This window comes from Bos mutus, chromosome 12, assembly GCF_027580195.1.
Source record: "Bos mutus isolate GX-2022 chromosome 12, NWIPB_WYAK_1.1, whole genome shotgun sequence".
In the NCBI taxonomy this organism is placed as follows: domain Eukaryota; kingdom Metazoa; phylum Chordata; class Mammalia; order Artiodactyla; family Bovidae; genus Bos; species Bos mutus.
Genome location: NC_091628.1, coordinates 36,221,341 through 36,245,533, shown reverse-complemented (window position 1 = coordinate 36,245,533; position 24,193 = coordinate 36,221,341). Strand labels below are relative to the sequence as shown.

Here is a 24,193-nt window from a genome sequence, read left to right as displayed (position 1 = left end):
GGCGGCGTCTCGGCTCCGAGAACCGAGTGTCCTCGCCGCGCTCTGCTCCGCGCTTCCCCATCTCTCGTGGGGAACCCTGCTCAGTGTCTTGTTTGACCCTGGTCCCCTCAGAGTGAGGTGCTTTCTCCGTTTGTGCCCTTACGAAACTTTGTGTAGACCTCTGTTTTACATTTCAAGACTTCGTTCTTTACATGTTGGTGGTCTGCTAGACTGTGAACTCCCTTAGTACAGAGACTGTGCTCTTTATTAACTTGTTAACGCTGGCACTTGAATCCGGTGTCTAGCATGCAGTAATTGCTTAATGTGTATGAGGTTGTTAAGTGAGTGAATCATTTGTGGGCTGGGGGAAGGTGAGTGGGTGAAGGATGGGCAATGGGAAGATAATATATTTTAGTAAATAGGTGTAGGGCGACCAAAGGCCCTACACGATCGTCCTCTGTGTGTTGTGTTTTTCAGTTCAGTTTCTCAATCATATCCGACTTTGCAACCCCATGGACTGCAGCACTCCCGGCTTCCCTGTCCTTTTTATTCCCTTTGTTTTTTTAATTGTCTCTCATTTCCCATTTGTCGTATGCTACCTTTTTTTTTTTTTTGCGCATTCATTCGGTAGAGTTTTGCTTTCAATTACTGCCTGGTAGGTGCCGTGTTTAGGTCCTGAGGCTATAGAGATGAATTGTAGCATACACAGTTGCTGACACAAAAGATTCTCTTGTCCAGTGGGGGATAAATAACTAAAATCCAATGTCGACAATATTATTGTTAGTTGAAGTTAGGGACGTTCTTATGTATTTAATTTTCCCAATTAAGTTGTAAGTACCTTGAGGTGAGAGGTGAAGCAGTCTTACACTTTTGTATCACTTGCGTTTAACATAGTGCCAGGCAGGTGGAAGATATTCAGAAAATAGTTAAGACGGTAATGTCTTCACAATTAAGATGATTCACTTCTTAATACAATATTTTCTCTTGTTAGCTTCGAAGGATTGTAGGAACTGCACCCAAAGCCCCATTTTTAAAATCTTTTTCCTTTAAGTGGAATCTCACTATATTTGTTTGGTGTGCATCTGCTTTTTTTGCTCAGTAACATCTTTGTGAGGTTTAATCCCTGCTGTTGGAGCTATAGTTTGGTGTTTTTTGGTTGCTGCTTAGTACAGTTGACCTCAAACAACTCGGGCAGAGGAGTGCTTGGCCCCACACAGTTGAAAAGCCAGTATAACTTTTGACTCCCTCAAAACCTAATTACTAAAAGCTTTTATACCAGAAAGGGAAGCCTTACCATAGTGTAAACAGTTAACAAATATTTTGTATGTTATGCATATTATATACTGTGTTCTAATAAAGGGCTTCCTTGGCTCAGCTGGTAAAGAATCTGCCTGCAATGTGGGAGACTTGGGTTTGATCCCTGGGTTGGGAGGATTCTTAATAAAAAAGTAAACTAAAGGAAAGAAAATATTAATAAAATTGTAAGGAAGAGAAAATATATTAATGGTATTGCCTACCCTATTTACATCATTTGTTTACAAGGTGAATTACCTGTCAGAGCCTACATCAATATTGTCTTAAATAAAACATTGTAGGTGTTGTATGTATTACTAATACGGACATCAACAATGAAAAGATAATGTGAAAAAGTTGAATGATTCAGTGTTTTATGGTAGCCTAGTGTAATCAGTCAGAGAAGGCAGTGGCACCCCACTCCAGTACTCTTGCCTGGAGAAGACCATGGCCGGAGGAGCCTGGTGGGCTGCAGTCCATGGGGTTGCGAAGAGTCAGACACGACTGACCCATTTCACTTTCACTTTTCACTTTCCTGCATTGGAGAAGGAAATGGCAACCCACTCCAGTGTTCTTGCCTGGAGAATCCCAGGGACGGGGGAGCCTGGTGGGCTGCCGTCTATGGGGTTGCACAGAGTCAGCCACAACTGAAGATCCGCTGGCGGAAGGCATGGCAACCCATTCCAGTATTCTTGCATGGAGAATTCCATGGACAATCCATGGGGTCACAAAGAGTCAAACATGACTGAAGCGACTTAGCACAGCACAGCAGTCTAACCTAGACGCTAAAGAACAAATCATTAGAAAATTTTTATGGCATACAGTATTACAGTCCTATTTATAATATAGTATGAGAAACACTGTTACATTTTTAAAGACATCATTTACCTTGAATAATAGGCTAATATTCAGTTTCTCCAATTAGAAAAGAATGATATAATTCTTTGAAAGCAGAGTTATAACACATTAAGAAAACTTAACACATTAATTTTCCATTAACTGTCACTCATCTTATACTCTTGTAGTAATAGACCAACATCTGCATATTCTTCATGCATTCTTTTCATACTTTTTTCTTAATTATTTTAACATTTCTAGACTATATATGGTTCATCTGCAATTTTTTTGCAAATTGTTGAAAATCCCTAAAAATCTTTCCAATATATTTATTGAAAAAAGTCTGCATATAAGTGGATCCCACAGTTCAAACCCATGTTGTTAAAGGGTCACCTGTATTCAGTTGTATGAATATATTACAGTTTTATCTTTTCTACTACTTTTGATGGGCACCTGGGTTGTTTCCAGTTTTGAATAATGCTTCTGTGAACTTTACTGATGGAGAAGGAAACGGCAACCCAGTCCAGTATTCTTGCCTGGATAATTCCATGGACAAAGGAGCTTGGTGGGCTACAGTCCATGGGGTCACAAAGAGTCAGACACGACTGAGTGACTAACAGGCCAGGAACTTTACTGGACATGTCTCCTGGTGTATTGTGCACAAATGTTTCTTTCGGTTGTATTGCTATGTACCTAGGAATGGGAGGTATACACCTCGGAGGACAAGATGCATATGTCTTCAGCTCTAAGAAACTGTTTTCAAAAGTAGTACCAATTTACACTACTACTACTGGCTTATGAGAATTCCTTTCGTTTCACATCCTGTCAATACTTGATATCATCAGTCTATATTTTCAGCCAGTAGTGGTGGTGTATTTGTTGGTATTTCCTACTTATAATTTATATTTTTCTGGATTTTATATTAGAAATCGGCGTTGAAATCATTGAGCGTCTTTTCATATATTTATTAATCATTTGGTTATCTTCTATGAACTGCCCTTTCAGATCTCTACTGAGTTGTCTTTATTGATTTCTTGTATTCTGGATTCAAACCCTTTGTGAGTGGTGTCATGTAAATCTCTTTTCCTGCTATGTCTTTTTGGTAAATAGAATATGATTAATGTAGGAAAAGTTAATCTTTGTCTTGGTGTTGAGTGCTTTTAATGTCTGGTTTGAGAAAGCTTTCCTTACTCTAAATATTCTTTTTTTTTTTTTCTGAAAGCTGTGTTGTTTTGTCTTTCTGACTTATGTTTGCACTTTACTTGTAATTGATTTTGTGTATAGTGTAATGTAGGAGTCAAGTTTCATTGAGCACATCTTTTTTTATTCTTTAACAATGCCTTGTAAATTTTAGAATCAAGTTGTCAATTTCCTTGCACACAAAAACTTTGAGTTTTTATTGAGGTTTGCATTGAATTTGTGGATAAATTTAGAATTAATTTAATTTTTTCAATAATACTTTATAACTCTTTTTAAAAAATATTTATTTGGCTGCACCTGGTCTTAGTTGTGATGTGTGGGATGTTTTTTGTTGTTAGTTTCTGCAGGTGTGATCTCTTTAGTTGCAGCCTGCGAACTCTTGGTTGCAGCATGCAAATTATTATCTGACCAGGGATGAAACCCAGGCCCCCTGCATTGGGAGCAAGGAGTCTTAGCCACTGGACCACCAGAGAAATCCTGTTTTATAACTTTTTATGTTTTAGTAAATTGATTTTTAGGTGTTATTGATTTTTCAGTGCAGTGGTAAGTGATTTTTTGAAAAGTTTCCTTGTCTTACTGTTTGTTGCTTATGCAATTAATTTTTGTATATTTACTCTTTGTTAAAGAGATTCCCTTTATTTCTGGTTGCTAAATACTTTTATTGTGAATGGATGTTGAATTTTATTAAATTGTTTTGCTGCATCTAATAAGATGATTGCATAATTTGTCTCCTTTATACTTCTAATGTGATGAATTACATTGATTTCAACTTCATGTTCATAGAATAAACCAAAGTTGGCTGTGATATTATCCTTTTTAATATTAGATTATATAGTTCTTAATTATTTCATTTATTTCTGCTTTTTCTTTATGATTTTCTTTCTTTATTTGTTGGTCTTTTTCTAACATCTTGAGATGGGTGCACAGCTTTTTAAAAAAATATTTATTTTTAATTGATGATTGTTTTACAGTATTTGTTTGATTTGTCATACATCAACATGAATTAACCATAGATGTACATATGTCTCCTCCCCTCTTATCTCCCTCCCACCTCCCTCCCATCCCACCTCTCTAGGTTATTACAGAGCCCCAGTATGAGTTCCCTGAGTCATATAGCAAACTCCCATTGCTTGTCTATTTACATATGTTGGTGTGTATGCATTCATGCTGCTCTCTCCATTCATCTCACTCACCCTTGTCCATAAGTCTGTTCTCTATGTCTGTGTCTCCACTGCTGTTCTGCAAACATTTGTCAGTATCTTCCTTCTAGATCCCATATATATGCATTAATATAAGATATTGTTTTTTTCTTTCTGACTTACTTCACTCTATATATTAGGTTCTAGGTTCATCCACCTCATTAGAACTGACTCAAAAGAGTTCCTTTTCATGGCTGATGTGATTGTATATACGTACCACAGCTTCTTTATCAGTTCATCTGTTGATGGACATCTAGGTTGCTTCCATGTCTTGGCTATTGTAAATAGTGCTGTGGTGAACATTGGGGTACATGTGTCTTTTTCAGTATTGGTTTCTTCAGGGTATATGCCCAGTAGCAGGACTGTTGTATGGTAGTTTTATTCCTAGTTTTTAAAGGAATCTCAATACTGTCTTCCACAGTGGCTGTATCAATTTATGTTCCCACTAGCAGTGTGCTGCTGCTGCTGCTAAGGGGCTTCAGTCGTGTCCAACTCTGTGCGACCCCATAGACGGCAGCCCACCGGGCTCCCCCATCCCTGGGATTCTCCAGGCAAGAACACTGGAGTGGGTTGCCATTTCCTTCTCTAATGCATGAAAGTGAAAAGTGAAAGTGAAGTCACTCAGTCGTGTCTGACTCTTCGAGACCCCATGGACTGCAGCCTACCAGGCTCCTCCTTCCATGGGATTTTCCAGGCAAGAGTACTGGAGTGGGGTGCCATCGGGTGTAGTGGTTCCCTTTTCTTGATACCCTCTCCAGCACTTGTTATTTGTGGATTTTTTGATTATGGCCATTCTGTCTGGCATGAGGTGATATTTCATTGTAGTTTTGCTTTGCATTTCTCTAATAATGAGTGGTTTTGAGCATCTCTTGTGTTTATTAGCCATCTGTATGTCTTCTTAGGAGAAATGTCTGTTTAGGTCTTTTGCGCTTTTTAATTGGGTTGTTTGTTTTTCTGGTATTGAGTTGTATGAGCTGCCTGTATATTTTGGAAATTAATCTAACTCTGTCAGTTGTTTCATTTGCTATTATTTTCTCCCATTCTGAGGGTTGTCTTTTCACCTTATTTATAGTTTCCTTTGCATAGCTCACTGTTCTTAGCCTTTCTTTTTTCAAATAACATACCTTTATGTTATGTTAAATTATGTTCTCATCTTACTTTAGTTGCAGTTCATAAATTATGTTTGTTTTCATTCAGATAACATTATTTTCCAATTTCCATAAATTGTGTACAAATACATTGCTTAATTTCCAAACATTTGAGTATTCATAAATGTTTCATGCGCTTTAAAAGGATTTTTTACTTTCACTGACGTAAGTTCTTATGTTGTTTTACATTGAATATTTGCCTGATTAATTGTCTTGAAACCGTTCAACTCAGTCACTCAGTGGTGTCCAACTCTGTGACCCCATGGACTGCAGCCTGCCAGACTCCTCTGTCCATGGGATTCTCCAGGCAAAAATACTGGACTGGGTCGCCATTCCCTTCTCCAGGCGATCTTCCCTACCCAGGGATTGAACCCAGGTCTCCTGCATTGTAGGCTAATTGTTTATCATTTGATCCACCAGGGCCCAATTGGGTTACTTGAAACCTATAATATATCTGCCAGCAAGCAAATGAACCATTAGTTAAGAACTTGAAACTGTGGGAGAATGGGGAAGTAATGTGAGAATAATTTGAATGCAGGAGGCTATTCTCTGTTTCATTCAGTTTCAGTTCAGTCGCTTGGTCGTGTCCAGCTCTTTGCAACCCCATGGACTGCAGTCCACCGGGCTACCCTGTCCATCACCAACTCCCCAAGTCTACTCAGACTCTTGTCCATTGAGTTGGTGATGCCATCCAACCATCTCATCCTCTATCATCCCTTTCTCCTCCCGCCTTCAGTCTTTCCCAGCATCAGGGTCTTTTCAGATGAGTCAGTTCATACTTCATATTCTTCATATTATTGATTAGTATAACTGTCATTTTTTGTGATGTGTTTAAAGCAGTACTAAAAGATACCAGATATTTTTACTTCTTTTATTACTCATTTTTTGCCTCACCATTTTAGAATATATTCGCTATTTTTACTTCTTTTATTTATTTATTGCCTTGAAACAAGGCATCCTGACCAGGGATTGATCCCCCAACACCACATGAGAAGTGCAGTCTTAACCATTGAACCTCCAGGGAAGTTCTTGCTTTTATTATTAATATACTTGAAGTCCATTAAAGTGCCTAATTACAGTTGTGCTTTTTTTTTTTTAATTTCATGTTCATAATACACTCAGACTCACTGGCCTTGAGATTTTTTTTTTTTTTTTTAACTAATTATCTAGTATATAGAATCTTAAGAGGATAGGAGGACCATCTCCTTCCTTATAGTTTGGCTCATGGGTTAAGCTCAGCTACCAAGAAAATAGAGATTATGGTAGTTTTGAAGATAAGTTTATAGATCCCAGGACTGTCATGAAATTTTTTAGTATACAGCAAAGTCTTGGGCAATATATGGGTTGACATTATTCCTATTAAAAAAAGAAGTATAATTCAACGATTTCATTTCTTTTGTATACTGCTGTACACATAGTGACCCTCAGTAAACATCTGTTGAATGAATGAATGAAGCAAAACTGCTGAAATAAAGGCTGTTATTTATCAGTCAAGTCTGGAGCTAAAATTGAGAATGTACTCCTTATACTCAAAAATGATTATTAATATTCTTCATTGTCATTGACTAGATCAAACTTAATTGATAACTAATATTAAATTTATATCTATGTTCATTGTTGAAATAAAGCTTTACTAGTTTGTTTTTTTTTTTCCTTAAATCAGAAAAGCTGCAAGAATTGTGTAGAATCTCCCACATGCCTTCACTCATATCCCCCAGTTGTTAATATTGGCTTTGTTTTTTTTCCTCTATATACCTTTTTTTTTCTGCTCATATGAAAGTAAATGGTGTTTTTTTTTAAAGCTCCCTTGAGTAATAAATTTAGCATTATTTTTATCCACACAAAAATCAGGTGGCCCCAAAGCAAGGATCATTTGTTTCCATGCCCTATTGTTGGTACATTAAGGGGTTTTTCCACTCTGTTGTAACAGTGTAACTTCTCGTGTGATACTCCTACCAAGACCAAGAATACTGCTGCTTGAAGGCAGTACAGCACACTATTGACTAAGGTTTTTTTCCTTTGCCTCCATTGGTACAGCGGAGTTCAGCATCATGCAACCATGCTGTCTCACCTTGGTGTATCTGGTTTTAACTACACCTTCATAGAAGCTCTTGCAATGTTGTATACTAATTCTCTTTTTCCACACTTTTGCTAAAAAAAATGTGCATACATTTTCAGTTGGTATAATCACTCCTCCCCTGCCCCCGCCCCCACAGCTGCATAACTGAACCATTAAACTGACAGACTTTTTCTTTTTTTGGCCACTTTACGAGATCTTACCCCACTCCAGTACTCTTGCCTGGAAAATCCCATGGATGGAGGAGCCTGGTAGGCTGCAGTCCATGAGGTCGCTAAGAGTCGGACACAACTGAGCGACTTCACTTTGACTTTTCACTTTCGTGCATTGGAGAAGAAAATGGCAACCCACTCCAGGATTTTTGCCTGGAGAATCCCAGGGATGGGGGAGCCTGGTGGGCTGCTGTCTATGGGGTCGCACAGAGTTGGACACCACTGAAGTAACTTAGCAGCAGCGGGATCTTAGTTCCCTGACCAGGTACTAAGAGAGCCTGCTCACCCTGTAGTGGAACCAGAGAGTCTTAACCACTGGACCACCGGGAAGTTCCTACGTAGGCTCTTAATTATTATTTTAAAATTATAAAGATTTTCAGGATTATTGTTGAAAGTTAAGAGGCTATATACTTTTCCCATCATCTTTCACTTTCTCACCCTTTTAAAGGCTGATACTGAGTCTTCCTACAGGTAGCAGAGTGTCTGGAAAGCAGTGTGGGCATGACTGGGGGCTGACCTGGGAGGGCACTCAGCTTGGAAAGCTTGTGGCCTTGGTGGCTGTGTGAATAAAATCAGACAGTGTTAAAAGCAGAGCCAGAATGGTGCTCTGCAGATTGTGCGGGAACTATTGAATTGAGGGCATTCTTGCTTCTCAGTGAAGTTGGGCATTAAGGAGAAAAAAAAATCAGAAATCTAGAAAAGCAAGAATTTGGAATATATATGACAAAGACTTAATAGTCATCAAGTATTAAAAAGAAAGGGACCTCTCTAGTAGTCTGGTGGTTAGGACTCTGTGCCTGCTGTGGCCCAGGTTTGATCCTTGGTCGGGGAGCTAAGATCCTGCAAGATGCGTGCCATGACCAAAAACAAAGGTTTTAAAAAGAAAAATTCTTATAAATGAACAAGAAAAATGGACAAAAGACACAACAAGGAACTTTAAAATGTTTTTGTTGTAGTTTATGTATATGGGCTTCCCTGGTGGCTCAGATGATAAAGAATCTGCCTGCAATGAAGGAGACTTGAGTTTGATCCCTGGGTCGGGAAAATCCCCTGGAGAAGGGATATAGCAATCCACTCCAGTATTCTTGTCTGGGAAATCTCATGGATAAAGGAGCCTGGTGGACTACAGTCCATGGGGTCACAAAAAGTTGGACATAACTGAGCGATTAACACATACATATGCATTCTATATGTGTATCTTGAATTTTCCACTGTAACCACTCTTCAGTGTACAGTTGAGGGGTAATTAAGTACATCCACATTGATGTGCAGCAGCACCTCTGTCCAGCTCCGGAACTTTTCCATCTTCCCAAAGTGAAATTCTGTCCCCATTAAACACTGATTCCCTTTTCTCTCTCTCTCAGCCCCTGTCTCCTTTCTGTCTCAGTGAGTTTCCATGTTGTAGGTGCTTCATGTAAATAGAATCATAAATATTTTCCTCCTGTGCCTGGCTTATTTCACCTAGCATGTTTGTAAGGTTCATCCATGTCATAGCATGTGTCAGAATCTCCTCCCCTTTTAAGACTGAATACCACGTTTTGATTATACATTCATCTATTGATTGACTGATTGGGTTGTTTTCCACTATAGCTATCGTGAATAATGCTGCTCTGAAATGTGTGTTCAAATATGTCTCTGTTTTCAGTTCTTTGGGATATATGCCTCATAGTGGAATTGCTGGATTATGAGGTAATTCTCTTTAACTTTTTGAGGAATTGCTGAACTGTTTTCCATAGCAGTTGTATCATTTTACATACCCACCGTCAGTGTGAGAAGGTTCTCATTTCTCTACATCCTCACCAACACTTGTTATTTTCTGTGGTTTTGTTTGTTTGACCTAGTAGGTGTGAGGTAATATCTCGGGTTTTTTACATTTATTTTGGTTGTGCTAGGTCTTCATTGCTGCACAAGCTTTTTTCTAGTGGTGGTGAGGGGGGCTACTTTAGTTATATTGCAGTAGCTTATCTTGTGTGGCTCCCCGGCTCTAGAGCACAGGCTCAGTAGTTGTGGTGCACGGGGTTAGTTGCTCCTTGGTATGTGGGATCTTCCTGAATCGGGGATCAAACCTGTGTCTCCTGCATTGGCAGGCAGATTCTTCACCACTGAAGGGAAGCACAGTTGCCTATTTCTTAATCCGATTGGTTTGTTTTTTTTTTTTACTGTGTAGTTGTATCGGTTCTCTCTTTTGTTTTTTTGGCCACGTGGCACGCAGGATCTTAGTTCCCTGATCAGGGATCGAATCCACAGCCCTGCATTGGAAGCCTGGCGTCTTAACCACTGGAAGTTCTCAGTTCTTTATATGTTTTGAATTTGACTCTTTATCAGATACACGACTTGCAGGTATCTTCCCATTCAGGCGGTTGCCTTTTCATTTTGTTGATGACTTGCTTTGCTATGTAGAAGCTTTCTAGTTTGATGTAGTGTGACTTTTTTGCTTCTGTTGTTTTTGCCTTTGGTGTGATACTTTTTTTTTTTTTTTTCATATTTATTTATTTACTTATTAGGCCGTGCCAGGTCTTCGTTGCACCACCTGGGGTCTTTAGTTGGAACAAGTGGGATATAGTTCCCTGACCAGAGATTGAACCTGGGCCCCCTGCATTGGGAGTGCTGAGACTTCACCACTGGACCACAAGGGATACTTTTTTTTAAGGCCACTTGCTTCAGGAGAAGAACTCCCCCCACACACACATTTTATTGTTGTTGTTACTTAAAATTTTATTTTTTTTAATTTAAAAATTACTTATTAAGTGAAAAATACCATATATAAAACAGATTGAAGATGAACTCTCCTTCCGCTCTCCTCCCCAGAAACTTGGAATCACTGGTTTCTGTCTTAGAACATTTTAAGAGATGCTTTTAGGCCAGTTCATGTTAGGAGGGGACAGAAGTTAAAATGTGACTGATGTCTTATTATTCCACTGTGGTAAGCAGTTGCCCTCAGAGGAGAAACTTTAGCTGGACTTGGACTGGGTAGAATTTCATTACATGTTTTAAGGAATTCACAAATGATCTCAGGAGATGAATTTTTTTTTAGATGAACATTCTTTATCATGATTTTAATCTCCATTCTAAGTTGATTCATTTGTTCTCAGCAACCGTATGGCTTTGGAACTATAATCAAGTCTAATACCTTTTATTTGCCTGTTTTTAATTTATGTTACAGGGTAAGGTCCTTTATAAGGTTCGATGGAAAGGATACACAGCAGATGATGATACCTGGGAGCCTGAGATTCACCTTGAGGACTGTAAGGAAGTTCTTCTTGAATTTAGGAAGAAAATTGCAGATAACAAAGCTAAATCAGTGAAGAAAGATATCCAGGTATTATATTTTATCTCTTAGTGGTTTTTTTTAATATAATAAATTTACTATAAATATAATGGTATACAAAATGTACAGTATGGAATTTACAAGGAAAAATGAAATATACAGCATGTTTATTGTAAGCTCTGTATAGCCAATTGATTCTCATAGAATGCTTTCATTGATTTTTGCCAAACTGTTCTTTCTGTAGCCAGCCTGTGATTGCAGGTGACAAACAGCTATAGTTTGGACATGTTGATTAAGTTCCAAGTAAGAAGAAAGTGGGGAGAAAAGAGACGTGGGGAATTTTGTTTGTTTGTCCATGATGTGAACATTCTGTTTTTGTATACCTGAGGAATACCTTTTGTGCTATTCACGTTACTACTGCAGATACAACACACACTTTTATATTTAATCAGCTTTCAATTCAGTTCAGTTGCTCACTCATGTCCGACTCTTTGCAGCCTCATGAACTGCAGCACACCAGGCATCCTTGTCCATCACCAACTCCCAGAGTTTACGCAGACTCATGTCCATTGAGTCGGTGATGCCATCCAACCATCTTATCCTCTGTCGTCCCCTTCTCCTCTCACCTTCGATCTTTCCCAGCATCAGGGTCTTTTCAAATGAGTCAGCTCTTTGCATCAGGTGGCCAAAGTATTGAAATTTCAGCTTCAACATCAGTCCTTCCAGTGAACATTCAGGACTAATTTCCTTTAGGATGGACTGGTTTGATCTCCACGCAGTCCAAGGGACTCTCAAGAGTCTTCTCCAACACCATAGTTCAAAAGCATCAATTCTTTGGCACTCAGCTTTCTTTATAGTCCAACTCTCACATCCATACATGACCACTGGAAAAACCATAGCCTTGACTACATGGACCATTGTTGGCAAAGTAATGTCTCTTGCTTTTTAATACGCTGTCTAGATGGGTCATAACTTTTTTTCCAAGGAGTAAGCGTCTTTTTATTTCATGGCTGCAGTCACCATCTGCAATGATTTTGGAGCCCAGAAAAATAAAGTCTGACACTGTTTCCACTGTTTCTCCATCTATTTACCATGAAGTGATGGGACCGGATACCATGATCTTCGTTTTCTGAATGTTGAGCTTTAAGCCAACTTTTTCACTCTCCACTTTCACTTTCATCAAGAGGCTCTTCAGTTCTTCACTTTCTGCCATAAGGGTGGTGTCATCTGCATATCTGAGGTTATTGATATTTCTCCTGGCAATCTTGATTCCAGCTTGTGCTTCCTCCAGCCCAGCATTTCTCATGATGTACTCTGCATATAAGTTAAATAAGTAAGGTGACAATATACAGCCTTGACATACTCCTTTTCCTATTTGGAACCAGTCTAATGTTCCATGTCCAGTTCTAACTGGTGCTTCCTGACCTGCATACAGATTTCTCAAGAGGCAGGTCAGGTGGTCTGGTATTCCCATCTCTTTCAGAATTTTCCACGGTTTATTGTGATCCACACAGTCAAAGGCTTTGGCATAGTCAATAAAGCAGAAATAGATGTTTTTCTGGAACTCTCTTGCTTTTTCAATGATCCAGCAGACGTTGGCAATTTGATCTCTGGTTCCTCTGCCTTTTCTAAAACCAGCTTAAACATCTGGAAGGTCACAGTTCACGTATTGGAGAAACCTGGCTTGGAGAATTTTGAGCATTACTTTATTAGCATGTGAGATGAGTGCAAGTATGCGGTAGTTTGAGCATTCTTTGGCATTGTCTTTCTTAGGGATCGGAATGAAAACTGACCTTTTCCAGTCCTGTGGCCACTGCTGAATTTTCCAAATTTGCTGAAATATTGAGTGAAGTACTTTAAAATCGTCTTTTAGGATTTGAAATAGCTCAACTGGAATTCCATCACCTCCACTAGCTTTGTTCGTAGTGATGCTTTCTAAGACCCACTTGACTTCACATTCCAGGATGTCTGAGTCTAGATGAGTGATAACACACCATCGTGATTATCTGGGTCGTGAAGATCTTTTTTGTACAGTTCTTCTGTGTATTCTTGCTACCTCTTCTTAATATCGTCTGCTTCTGTTAGGTCCATACCATTTCTGTCCTTTATTGAGCCCATCTTTGCATGAAATGTTCCCTTGGTATCTCTAATTTTCTTGAAGAGATTGCTAGTCTTTCCCATTCTATTGTTCTCCTCTTTTCCTTTGCACTGATCACTGAAGAAGGCTTTCTTATCTCTACTTGCTATTCTTTGGAACTCTGAATTCAAATGGGTATATCTTTCCTTTTCTCCTTTGCTTTTTGCTTCTCTTCTTTTCACAGCTATTTGGTGTGAAATAGTGATTAGTAAAACTAATCACCTTTAGTAACATATTTCTAAGTCTGACTTGTCTGCTAATTAAAACAATTCTTAGATCACTTTATAAAGCTATAGTTTTTAATCTATAACTTAAAAGCTATACTTTTAATCTATTTCAGATTATTCACAAGTCTGATTTTATCCACTTCAGTTTTTAGCCACTTTATTGTTTTTCCCACTTGTTGATGCTAAGGAAGGGTAACGGATTCAAAGGAACTCAGATGAGTTAAACTTCCTTCATCAGCAGTTTGTAAAAAGACTTGATGGTGGTTGAAAGTGGGATAATGTTAAAATTAATGCACAAATTGGCTCAAGAGTTTCCTTCTAGGGGTTTATCCGTTGTTTTATCTTTGATTCTTGTATTCTACACATTATTGAATTGACTTTATTTATGAATCTTCTGAGAATTTCCTGTTTTACTATAAGTTTCATTTATAACTTTTATTTATAAATCAAAGCTACTCTTGTGCAGTTTCTTCTTTTTGCTTTTAGTTTTCTTTTTTATTAGAAATAATTTTCATTTTTTAGACTGACAAATGTTCTTGAACTTAGAACTATTAATATACAGTGAAAATCACTCACAACAAAATTTCTTATTGAAGTTTTTATTTTAAGGACTGAATATTGATCCCTTCTTTCCCTACAGTTTGAATTTTACTACATACTTAGTATCTTTTAAATGACAAAAGCAATATTAGGACTTGACTGTGTGTAATGGTTGTTAATAATAATTGTAGTGATAGAGGCACCTCTGCCTGGCTAGTGCTTGTACTCTGTATGTACCAGATACCCGGCCAGCACTTTTATGGACTAGACTGGAAAACTGAGGCTCAAATGAGCTAAGTAACTAGGCTCAGTTCACCAGTTAGTACTGATAGAGCCAGACACTATGGTAGGCTTTCTTTTGGTTTAGGCTGTAGTTTAAAATTGATTTAGAAGAGTGGAATTACCAGTTTTTAAAATGTATGGTGTAGTGGCAGGGTCTTTAATAAATAGTTTTTAAATTACTAAGGAAATTCTTTAGTGCTTTTTAAATTTTTGTAAAGGAAATACTTTATGAGTTCAGATTAGAGCCTTTTTTCCTTAAGTGTTTTGCTATAGTCATACTTCACTTTTCTAGAATGGGTGCCTACTTCCTCCTTCCCTATTTCTTTCATTAAAAATACATACATACAAATCCACCCATCGTACTAGGTGATTGGTTCATAGGCAATGGCACCCCACTCCAGTCCTCTCGCCTGGAAAATCCTCTGGACGGAGGAGCCTGGTGGGCTACAGTCTGTGGGGTCGCTAAGAGTCGGACACAACTGAGCAACTTCACTTTCACTTTTCACTTTTCACTTTCATGCATTGGAGAAGGAAATGGCAACCCACTCCAGTGTTCTTGCCTGGAGAATCCCAGGGACGGTGGAGCCTGGTGGGCTACCATCTATGGGGTCACACAGAGTCGGACACGACTGAAGCGACTTAGCAGCAGCAGCAGCAGCTCTCAAAAGTTAGACATTTTGATTGAGTTTTCTTAAATTTATCTTTAACTTTACTCCCTGATTAGTGAGATAAGTTTGCTGAAACTTTTCTCAGAAAGTCTTGACTCATAGAACACTGGCTTTGTTGTCCCATCACGTCACCAGGGCTCTGCTTCAACCCAGCTTGCACAGGAGTCTAGATGAGAACGACTCCTGATAGACTGCTGGGTTTGAGGCTGCTTCTTAAGCTTAAAAATCCTTGTCCTAATGGGAGATACTTTTCAACTAGAAAGTCTTTTTCTAAGTTGTCCTTACTATTTTATAAATAACTTAAAATTCCAGGCACTAATAATGTTTTGAATCTTTATAAGACTGAAATCTCTATTTCTCTTTATTATTATTTTTTATTTTATATTGGGGTATAGCTGATTAACAACATTGTGATTGTTTCAGGTGCATAACAGAGCAACTCAGCCATGCATATACATGTATCCATTCTCTCCCAAACTCCCCTCCTATCCAGGCTGCCATATTAACATTGAGCAGAGGTCCCCTGGGGTATACAGTAGGACCTTGTTGGTTACCCATTTTAAATATAACAGTGTGTGAAAATGAATGTGTTAGTCACTCAGTTGTGTCTGACTCTTTGCGACCTCATGGACTTTAGCCCTCCAGGCTCCTCTGTCCATCATGGGATTCTCCAGGCAAGAATACTGGAGTGGGTAGCCTTTCCCTTCTCTAGGGGATCTTCTTGACTCAGGGATCGAACATAGGTCCCAGATTATGGGCAGATTCTTTACCGTCTGAGCCACTAGGGAAGCCCATATTTATACAGTATTCCAGTATTTATATTGCTATGACTTTCAACCTAATTATTAACCTAATGGTGTCAGTAGACAAGCCTATGGCAAAAATGCAACTACTCATTAACCTTTTCCCACTTTAGCAAAATAGTTTTGCTGTTCATAAGTTCTTGTGATTCTTTCACTCTAGGTGTAGAAGTAGAGAGTAGGAGAAAATGCTTCATTCATCTCGTCATCACTGTTCATGTAAGAAACAGACATGTGCCGCCTGTAAAAAACGATATTTGCCTATCACCAAAATCTTTGTCTTATGGAAAAATGTTACCAATTCTGGGAACCCTACTTGTTCAGGACTCAGTCAGCATCACAGAAACAGAAATGGTTTCTACCAAAAAGTGATTGTTGATTCTATTCACCAGAAAATATACATCATGCAGAAATGGTATTTGTTCATTAAAATACTTTTTTTTAGCATTTGGATACCTTTATCTTTTGCTGACCATCCGGCAGTTTGAGATTTTTTTAAAAAAGCAATGAAGTATTGTTTAATGTTGATTTGTGTGATACAGTCTAGACCTTCAGTTTTAGTCAACTAAAAATCCACAGCTAGGCACTGGCTGGTTTCCTTGAGAGCTCTGATGATGATGTTACATGACAAAGAATAACCTCTGCTGGACCATCCCAGCAACATTTTACTGCTTTTACCTTCCTGGTTTTCTTTTTTAGGGGTAGCATTTTTTTTTTTTTTTTTTTAAGTAAATATCAAGTGTCTTATATGGGCCAGACTCTTAAATGGTCGTAGTTTTATGAGAATAGATCATATCTATCTTTTGTTCTTGAGAAGCCTTACAAGTTGTCCATGTGTGATCTTACTTTTAAGAATAGTTCCATATACTTGCCTTCTGCCTTTCTTTTAAAATAATTTTTTATCAGTACATATTCTAGCCAGCAAACAGATGTGTATTTTAATAATTAACCTGTGTCCCTACTCCTCAGCTAAGAGATAGTTTTGCCTTTATTTTAAAAATTTTCTGAGGCTAGTTTTTTTAGCTTCTTGAAATACTGGCTATAAAGTAATACTGGCTAATTCGTTTTAATATAAAACAAATGAGAATTTGCACACCCAAATGAGCTTTATTTTTAAAAGTGTATATTTTGTGAAGTAAACATTTATTCCAGTAGTGCCATGAACCAAAATATTTTTAAACTTACTGTTTTGCAGTTGTCTTCATAAGAATGTGAATGTCATGCAAGAAAATAATTTCTAATGACGCCTCCTTTTTGTGTGCAAAAAAATGCATGAGATGATGGTCTAACAGTGCAAAAGTGCACTTCCAAAAGTTATTTGAGCAGTGGTTGCACTGTCGAAGAGCTCATGCTTCCCAGAGGTGATTAGCTAGAGGGAGTGACCTTGAGGGGGGTGTATATTGTGCGGTGATTTTGTCATAACACCTTGTTCATCAGGTGTTGACCTAGAGGAGGAGAGTGACTGAGTCAGCCCCAGTGTATGCCTGTTGACTTACTGTAATCATGATCAGAGCCCCCCTTCATTTTCAGATTTTCCCTAGTTTATATAATAAATAATATGCTTGTTGTGTGTGTGAAACTATTCAAGTAAGTAAAAAGACATTACTAGTGTACTGAAAGTGCTCAGGTTTGTGATACGTGTGGTTTTAATTTTATTCGCTTTTTAGTTATTTTAAAAGTTAACACTAATTCCTTTCTATCATCTAATACCTGTTTATCAGTTGGTAACTAATTTTTATATCCTGACTTCATTGAATCTGGCCAGTTATTCCAGGGCTGGATCACCCCAGTGCAACTAACCCAGCGATTCATTTGAAATCAGCTAGATAGTTTCACAATGTGAAGTTACACTTTTTTCTTAATATCTTCTAATATCTAATCTGTTCAGTTTCTCTCAGTTGTCTCAAACAAAGCATGTCTTTGTTGACTTGATTGAACTAGGATTCGAAAAAGGTCTGGATATTATATATCCTTGATAATCTCTGCATCTCTCTTAATCTATAACAGCTTTTTCCTGTAACCTTCCTCCATTTTTCCCCATCATGTCTATTAGATGAAGAGACCAGATTATTTTTCTGTAGAGTTTCCCGTATTCTAGATTTTGAGCACATGGTGTCTGTTAACGTGTTCCTCTGTCCCTCCATGTTTTTGTGAACTGGTAGCAGATGGAGAAGCAGGATTGCACGGGAGTTTATTGGCTTTTTTATTGATATTTTGCACAGATGGTCGTGAGCCTTGCTGTGACCTGTCAGAATGCCCATCTTGTCTAGTTGACTCCTCTCCCTTGAGGTTAACAGAATCTCCGAGATGAGTTTCAGTCTGATCCATGTGACAAATCCTCACATTTCATGTGTAGGTTTTATGAGCCACTGATGGTCATTGCCTGGAATCATTATTTCATTACAGCTTGTGATTTTGTAATTCTGACATTCCTTTGCCTTTACTACTTTCATTACTGGGAAGATGATTCTGAGACGCTGTGGTCCTGACTGACTCTGGAAGGGGAAAAGGGAGGAGCTGAGTTGAGGTGGTGAGGTGCAGAATTGATGCACAACCGTCAGTGGCTGAGGGAAGAGCGGACTCAAGAGACAACTCGAATTACTGGATTGGGAACCTAGATACATCATGATGTTATTTAGGGAACAGCTCCAGTTTTGAACACATGAGACTGTAGTTACTTGCTTGTTGTCCAGGTGAAGATGGCCAGTCTCCCGTTGGAAACATGGGTCTGGTCTGAATTGAAGAGGAAGATTTTGGCTAGAAATGTAGATTGGGGAGCTGGTGGTGTGTGTGGGATACTTTTTCTTTTTTTTTACAATATTTACTCTTTATTCATTAATTTTGTCTCTGTGTTACATTTATTTATTTTTTTAAAATTTTATTTTATTTTTAAACTTTACAAATTGTATTAGTTTTGCCAAATATCAAAATGAATCCGCCACAGGTATACATGCGTTCCCCATCCTGAACCCTCCTCCCTCCTCCCTCCCCATACCATCCCTCTGGGTCATCCCAGTGCACTAGCCCCAAGCATCCAGTATCGTGCATCGAACCTGGACTGGCAACTTGTTTCTTACATGATATTTTACATGTTTCAATGTCATTCTCCCAAATCTTCCCACCCTCTCCCTCTCCCACAGAGTCCATAAGACTGTTCTATACATCAGTGTCTCTTTTGCTGTCTCGTACACCGGGTTATTGTTACCATCTTTCTAAATTCCATATACATGCGTTAGTACACTATATTGATGTTTTTCCTTCTGGCTTACTTCACTCTGTATAATAGGCTCCAGTTTCATCCACCTCATTAGAACTGATTCAAATGTATTCTTTTTAATGGCTGAGTAATACTCCATTGTGTATACGTACCACAGCTTTCTTATCCATTCATCTGCTGAGGGACATCTAGGTTGCTTCCATGTCCTGGCTATTATAAACAGTGCTGCGATGAACATTGGGGTACACGTGTCTCTTTCCCTTCTGGTTTCCTCTGTGTGTATGCCCAGCAGTGGAATTGCTGGATCATAAGGCAGTTCTATTTCCAGTTTTTAAGGAATCTCCACACTGTTCTCCATAGTGGCTGTACTAGTTTGCATTCCCACCAACAGTGTAAGAGGGTTCCCTTTTCTCCACACCCTCTCCAGCATTTATTATTTGTAGACTACTTTTTCTTATTAACTCTGTTCCCTCTGATAATCTGACTATAAGATTGACTGTATTTTGGGGGGAAAAATTCAGTTTTAGAATTCATTTAAAAATTTTTTGAAGCAGTCAAAGCTTTGTCTGTTCTTCCTCTTCGCCCCCCACCACCACCCTGCTTTCTCCCCTTCTTTTTTTTCTTTTTTGCAAAGAAAACTTCATTAAATGCTTTGGAAAGACTGACTAAAAATGAGTCACTTAAAAAAATCACAGTTGACAAAGAGACATTACATAATGAGGAAAGTTTAAATTCTCCAAGAAGATATAACAGTTCTTACTTTGCCCCCTTTATCAATGCAGAAAATTTAAGTAAAAACAGTGTATTCTGTTTGGAAACAAGGCATCACCGCTGTTTCAAGAAGGTGGAAGTCAGTTGTCAACTCTTCAGGATTGAGGGAAATTTGAGAAGGTCTCCTACAGGCAAGTAGTTCTGTAGACAGGTGTCCTGCAGAACTTGCTTAAAGCAGAGGGGTAGCTTTCTGGTGAGTTGCTTTCTTGATTGAGTTGCAGGCTTTGCCCTTGGTTTCTGCGTGTGTATGTTCGACGCAGCAGAGACCCTCTTCTGTGTCAGGGCCCGTGACACCTCAGCAGCGTCCGGCAGCAGCACTTTTGTCCCAGGTGCAGCCGGAGTCTGGCCACACTGTGTGGGTTTCCTGGTGGTCCTGGGGGGGTCCGTCACCGAGCTCTGTCCTGTCTTCTCGGTTTCCTCTCATCTAATACCCCTCAGAGCCCCCCTCCTTTTCAGAATCCAGGCCAGTAGTTTTATAGAAGCTTCTTCATATTGGAATTAGATGGATGCCAATTAATGTTAAATCACAAATCGTATTTTCAAAATTGAAATTAGATGATTTGTAGATTAAGCATAGACATTGGGCACATGTATTCTATCGGAAAGGTACATGACATCGATAGATGAGTCCTGTGTCAGTTATCTCATTGCTGGTGTTAAATTACAATTATGTGATAAAGTGAGGTCTATCATTTTTTGTTCCCTTTTAAAGGGAACTTTCCCCCTGTAAAATAGTAAGTAACCTTATAATAAGTAACCTTTCAGACTGTGAGAATCACTTCTTCAACAACCTCTCACCCATGATTTTAAGATAATTTTGAATAATTTTGCTTTAATTGGTTATTACTGTGGTGGTTGCAAATAACAACTTTTCTAATTCTGTTTTCTAAGCTTTTTAGTTTGTGTCCTATAAAGAACAGCTCCTCCCTCCCCGTTAAATTTTTTAAGTAGCGGTACACACTCTTGGAGTCTTCTTACTTGATTGCTGTTGTTAAACCAGGCCCACCCCTGGGTGGGAGGCCCTGTGGGTGAGCTCCTGCGTCCTCCTGTGGTTTCCCTGTCTGTCTGGGCATGTCTTTGCTCCCTGGACAAAGTGTCCCCATGTACTCTCCTCCAGCTCTGGCACCAACCTTTATTCAGGGAATCTTGATTCTTTTTAGGGCAGAATAGAATTTAGAAAGCAAGATGCAGTTATTGCTACTGGGATATCATTATTTCTAGGCCCTTTAGACAGAGATAAAGGGGGAAATACATGTTAGTTTTAAGTCAAGTTCATATTGATGTCTAATTTCAGTCCATCACCACTGTGTCTTCCTGTCATTTTTAGTGTCTAGTTCTGTCTCTCTTTTCTTCCATGAGAACTCTGATGTTCTTCAATATTATATGTAGTCATTTACTGAGCCCTGCAATAACTAGAAATTAGTTTCAGATTTACTATGCCCATTCTACTGTGAAATTCCAAATTTATTTACAGTTGTTTTTGTTCCTACAGTGTATTCATTTCTGGTGTTGATTGTTCAGAAGTTACTTGGATTAATTCTTTTTTTTCTTTGCTGTGGTTATCAATTTGATAAATAGGTTATTTGATGATGTTGATTAGTACCTGTTTTCTCACATCCTTCCCTTTCCCTCCACACCCAGTTTGAAATACGGATCTCTAATGACAAATCTGAGTTTCTTTCTCTTAAATGACTTGGTCTTTTTTACCTGATGCCTCAAATTTTTTTATTTTCACTGTTTTGTATAAACCAAAATTCAGCTGAGTAAATTTGAAGCTCTGATTAGCTTTATCCAATTCATGAATCAGACAGCATCTATCTAACAAACAGAAGGATGCCCCCAGGGAGCTCATGAAAGGAAAGGTTGTTAATTGGCAGATGGAGACGATTCAGTTCAGTCGCTCAGTCCTGTCCGACTCTTTGCAACCCCATGGACTGCAGCACAGCAGGCTTCCCTGTCCATTACCAACTCCCAGAGCTTGCTGAAACTCGTGTCCATTGAGTCAGTGATGCCATCCAACCATCTAATCCTCTGTCGTTCCCTTCTCCTGCCGTCGGTCTTTCCAAGCACCAGGGTCTTTTCCAGTGAGTCAGTTCTTTGCATCAGGTGGCCAAGGTATTGAAGCTTCCGTTTCAGCATCAGTCCTTCCAATGAATATTAAGGTTTGATTTCCTTTAGGATTGACTGGTTTGATCTTGCAGTCCAAGGGACTCTCAAGAGTCTTCTCCAGCACCACAGTTCAAATGCATCAATTCTTTAGCACTCAGTGTTCTTTACGGTCCAACTCTGAAATCCATACACGACTACTGGGAAAACCATAGCTTTGACTAGATGGACCTTTGTCGGCGAAGAAATATCTCTGCTTTTTCATATGCTGTCTAGGTTTGTCACAGCTTTTCTTCCAAGGAACAAGCGTCTTTTAATTTCATGACTTCAGTCACCATCTGCAGAAAATAAAGACTATGAGACTATTTCAGACCAGATCACCTTCCCTCACGGAGAGGCTGGGGGTCCTATTAGAGCAAGTAGTACCCTTCACCAGTGCTGATCAGGAAACTCTAGACTGCTGGTTTATAATTCTGAGTGTCGTTAGATATTTGTCTTGGTGGGCTTAGGATCAGCGACCACATTTGGGGCCTGTTGTTTCTTTCTAACAGTAGGTGTGTCTCTCTTGCATCCTGTTGTTCTTTTTAGGTTAATTACTCTGTTCCTTTGTCTGCTTTCTCTTATAACAATTTAATAAAATACCCTGCTTTAATCAATTTATATTGCTTATATTTATATGAATTACTTTTTTGAAATTTTAGTAGGCAAAGGAGAACAAGATAGTATTTTTTAGCTTCATGACTGCTGAGCAGGCTTTATTTATTTTATAAAGAATCAGACAGTATAACCTCAGACTTTATGAGGGGTTTTGGGGGCTCTAGTTTCACCCTGCCACCACCACCACTGTTGATTAGTCACTAAGTCATGTTCAACTCTTTTGCGACCCTATAGGCAGCCTGCCACCACCATCACTTATATCTGAATCTTCTATTTTCTTTCCCCTTCTTTGTTTGGAATCTGATCTCAGCAGTTTCTCATGGTGGGGCCTTTTCCGGTACACCTGGCAGGGAGCATCGGCTGGTTACTCTAGAGAATGCTCAACCTGGGCCATCCCTTCATGGTTCAGTGCCCAGAGCTCCTGCCCTTTCAGCAGCTCCCTTCCCGGTGACCCGCTAGACTCTTGAGTGATTTCTTCCATTCTCCTTGCTACCTTTGCTTGCTCCTGTGTGGATATTTGTACCACAGGGGTCTTATTGCTGTTACTAGTTTGTTCCTAAAGTGAAAAGTAAAGTCACTCAGTCATGGACTATACAGTTCATGGAATTCTCCAGGCCAGAATACTGGAGTGGATAGCCTTTCCCTTCTCCAGGAGATCTTCCCAATCCAGGGATCAAACCCAGGTCTCCCACGTTGCAGGAGGATTCTTTACCGCCTGCAGTGTTTGTTCTACCAGCTTATATTCTGGGGTTCATTGAAATACTTGGACACTTAATTTTGTTGTAGATGTTGTCTGTGGTATGGGGTGGGGGGCGGGGGTTGTTTTGCTGTCCTGGTGAAACTGTGTACCTCAGGTTGGGACTTGAACCCACTGTCTTTTTAAATCCCTGATCATACCTGGGACTTAATGAAGCTCAAGTACTTGATGTCACAGAAAGAATTCAGTGAGAGACAAAGTGATGGGTAAGAAGTGAGTTCACTTAGAAACAGTCCACAGAGTGAGGGCCATCTCAGAAGGCAAGAGCAGCTCCAAGCTATGAGATTGTCAGTTTTTATAGGTGAGTAATTTTTTATACTCACCTATATTTTTTATAGGTGAGTAAGTTTTTATAGGCTGATAAGTGGGAGGAGTATGCCAGCTGTTTTGGGGAAGGGGTGGGGATTTCCAGAAATTGGACCACTTGTTGACCTTTTGTGCTCGACCTTGGAACTGTCAACACTTCCTAGGTGGCTCAGGTTCCCTGAGAGGCCCAGGTTCAATCTTTGGGTGAGGAAGAGCCCCTGGAGAAGGAAATGGCTACCCGCTCCAGTATTCTTGCCTGGAAAATTCCATGGATGGAGGAGGAGCCTGGCAGACTACAGTCCATGGGGTCGTAAAGAGTCAGACATGCGGAGCCACTAGCACTTTCATTTTCTTGGAACTGTCATGGTGCCTCTGGGTATGTCACGTAGCCTGCTGGTGTGTTACAATGAGAGTACACTGAGGCTCAAGGTCTAGTGGAAGTCGTCTTCATCATCTTGGACCTGGTTGTTCATTGTTCAGTCACTTAACTCATGTCCAACTCTTTCGGCCCC

The 24,193-nt window shown here is 39.2% G+C and overlaps 1 protein-coding gene across 2 annotated transcripts in view; it reads left to right on the top strand.

The window, feature by feature from the left end:
- MPHOSPH8 (M-phase phosphoprotein 8) overlaps positions 1-24,193 on the top strand; it is a 45,183-nt gene that overhangs the window by 526 nt on the left and 20,464 nt on the right. For both annotated transcript variants that reach the window (XM_005888733.3, XM_070380561.1), the window contains exon 2: positions 11,109-11,264. In XM_005888733.3, the coding sequence (XP_005888795.2) occupies positions 11,109-11,264 (156 nt within the window). The remainder of the gene's footprint in view (positions 1-11,108; positions 11,265-24,193) is intronic.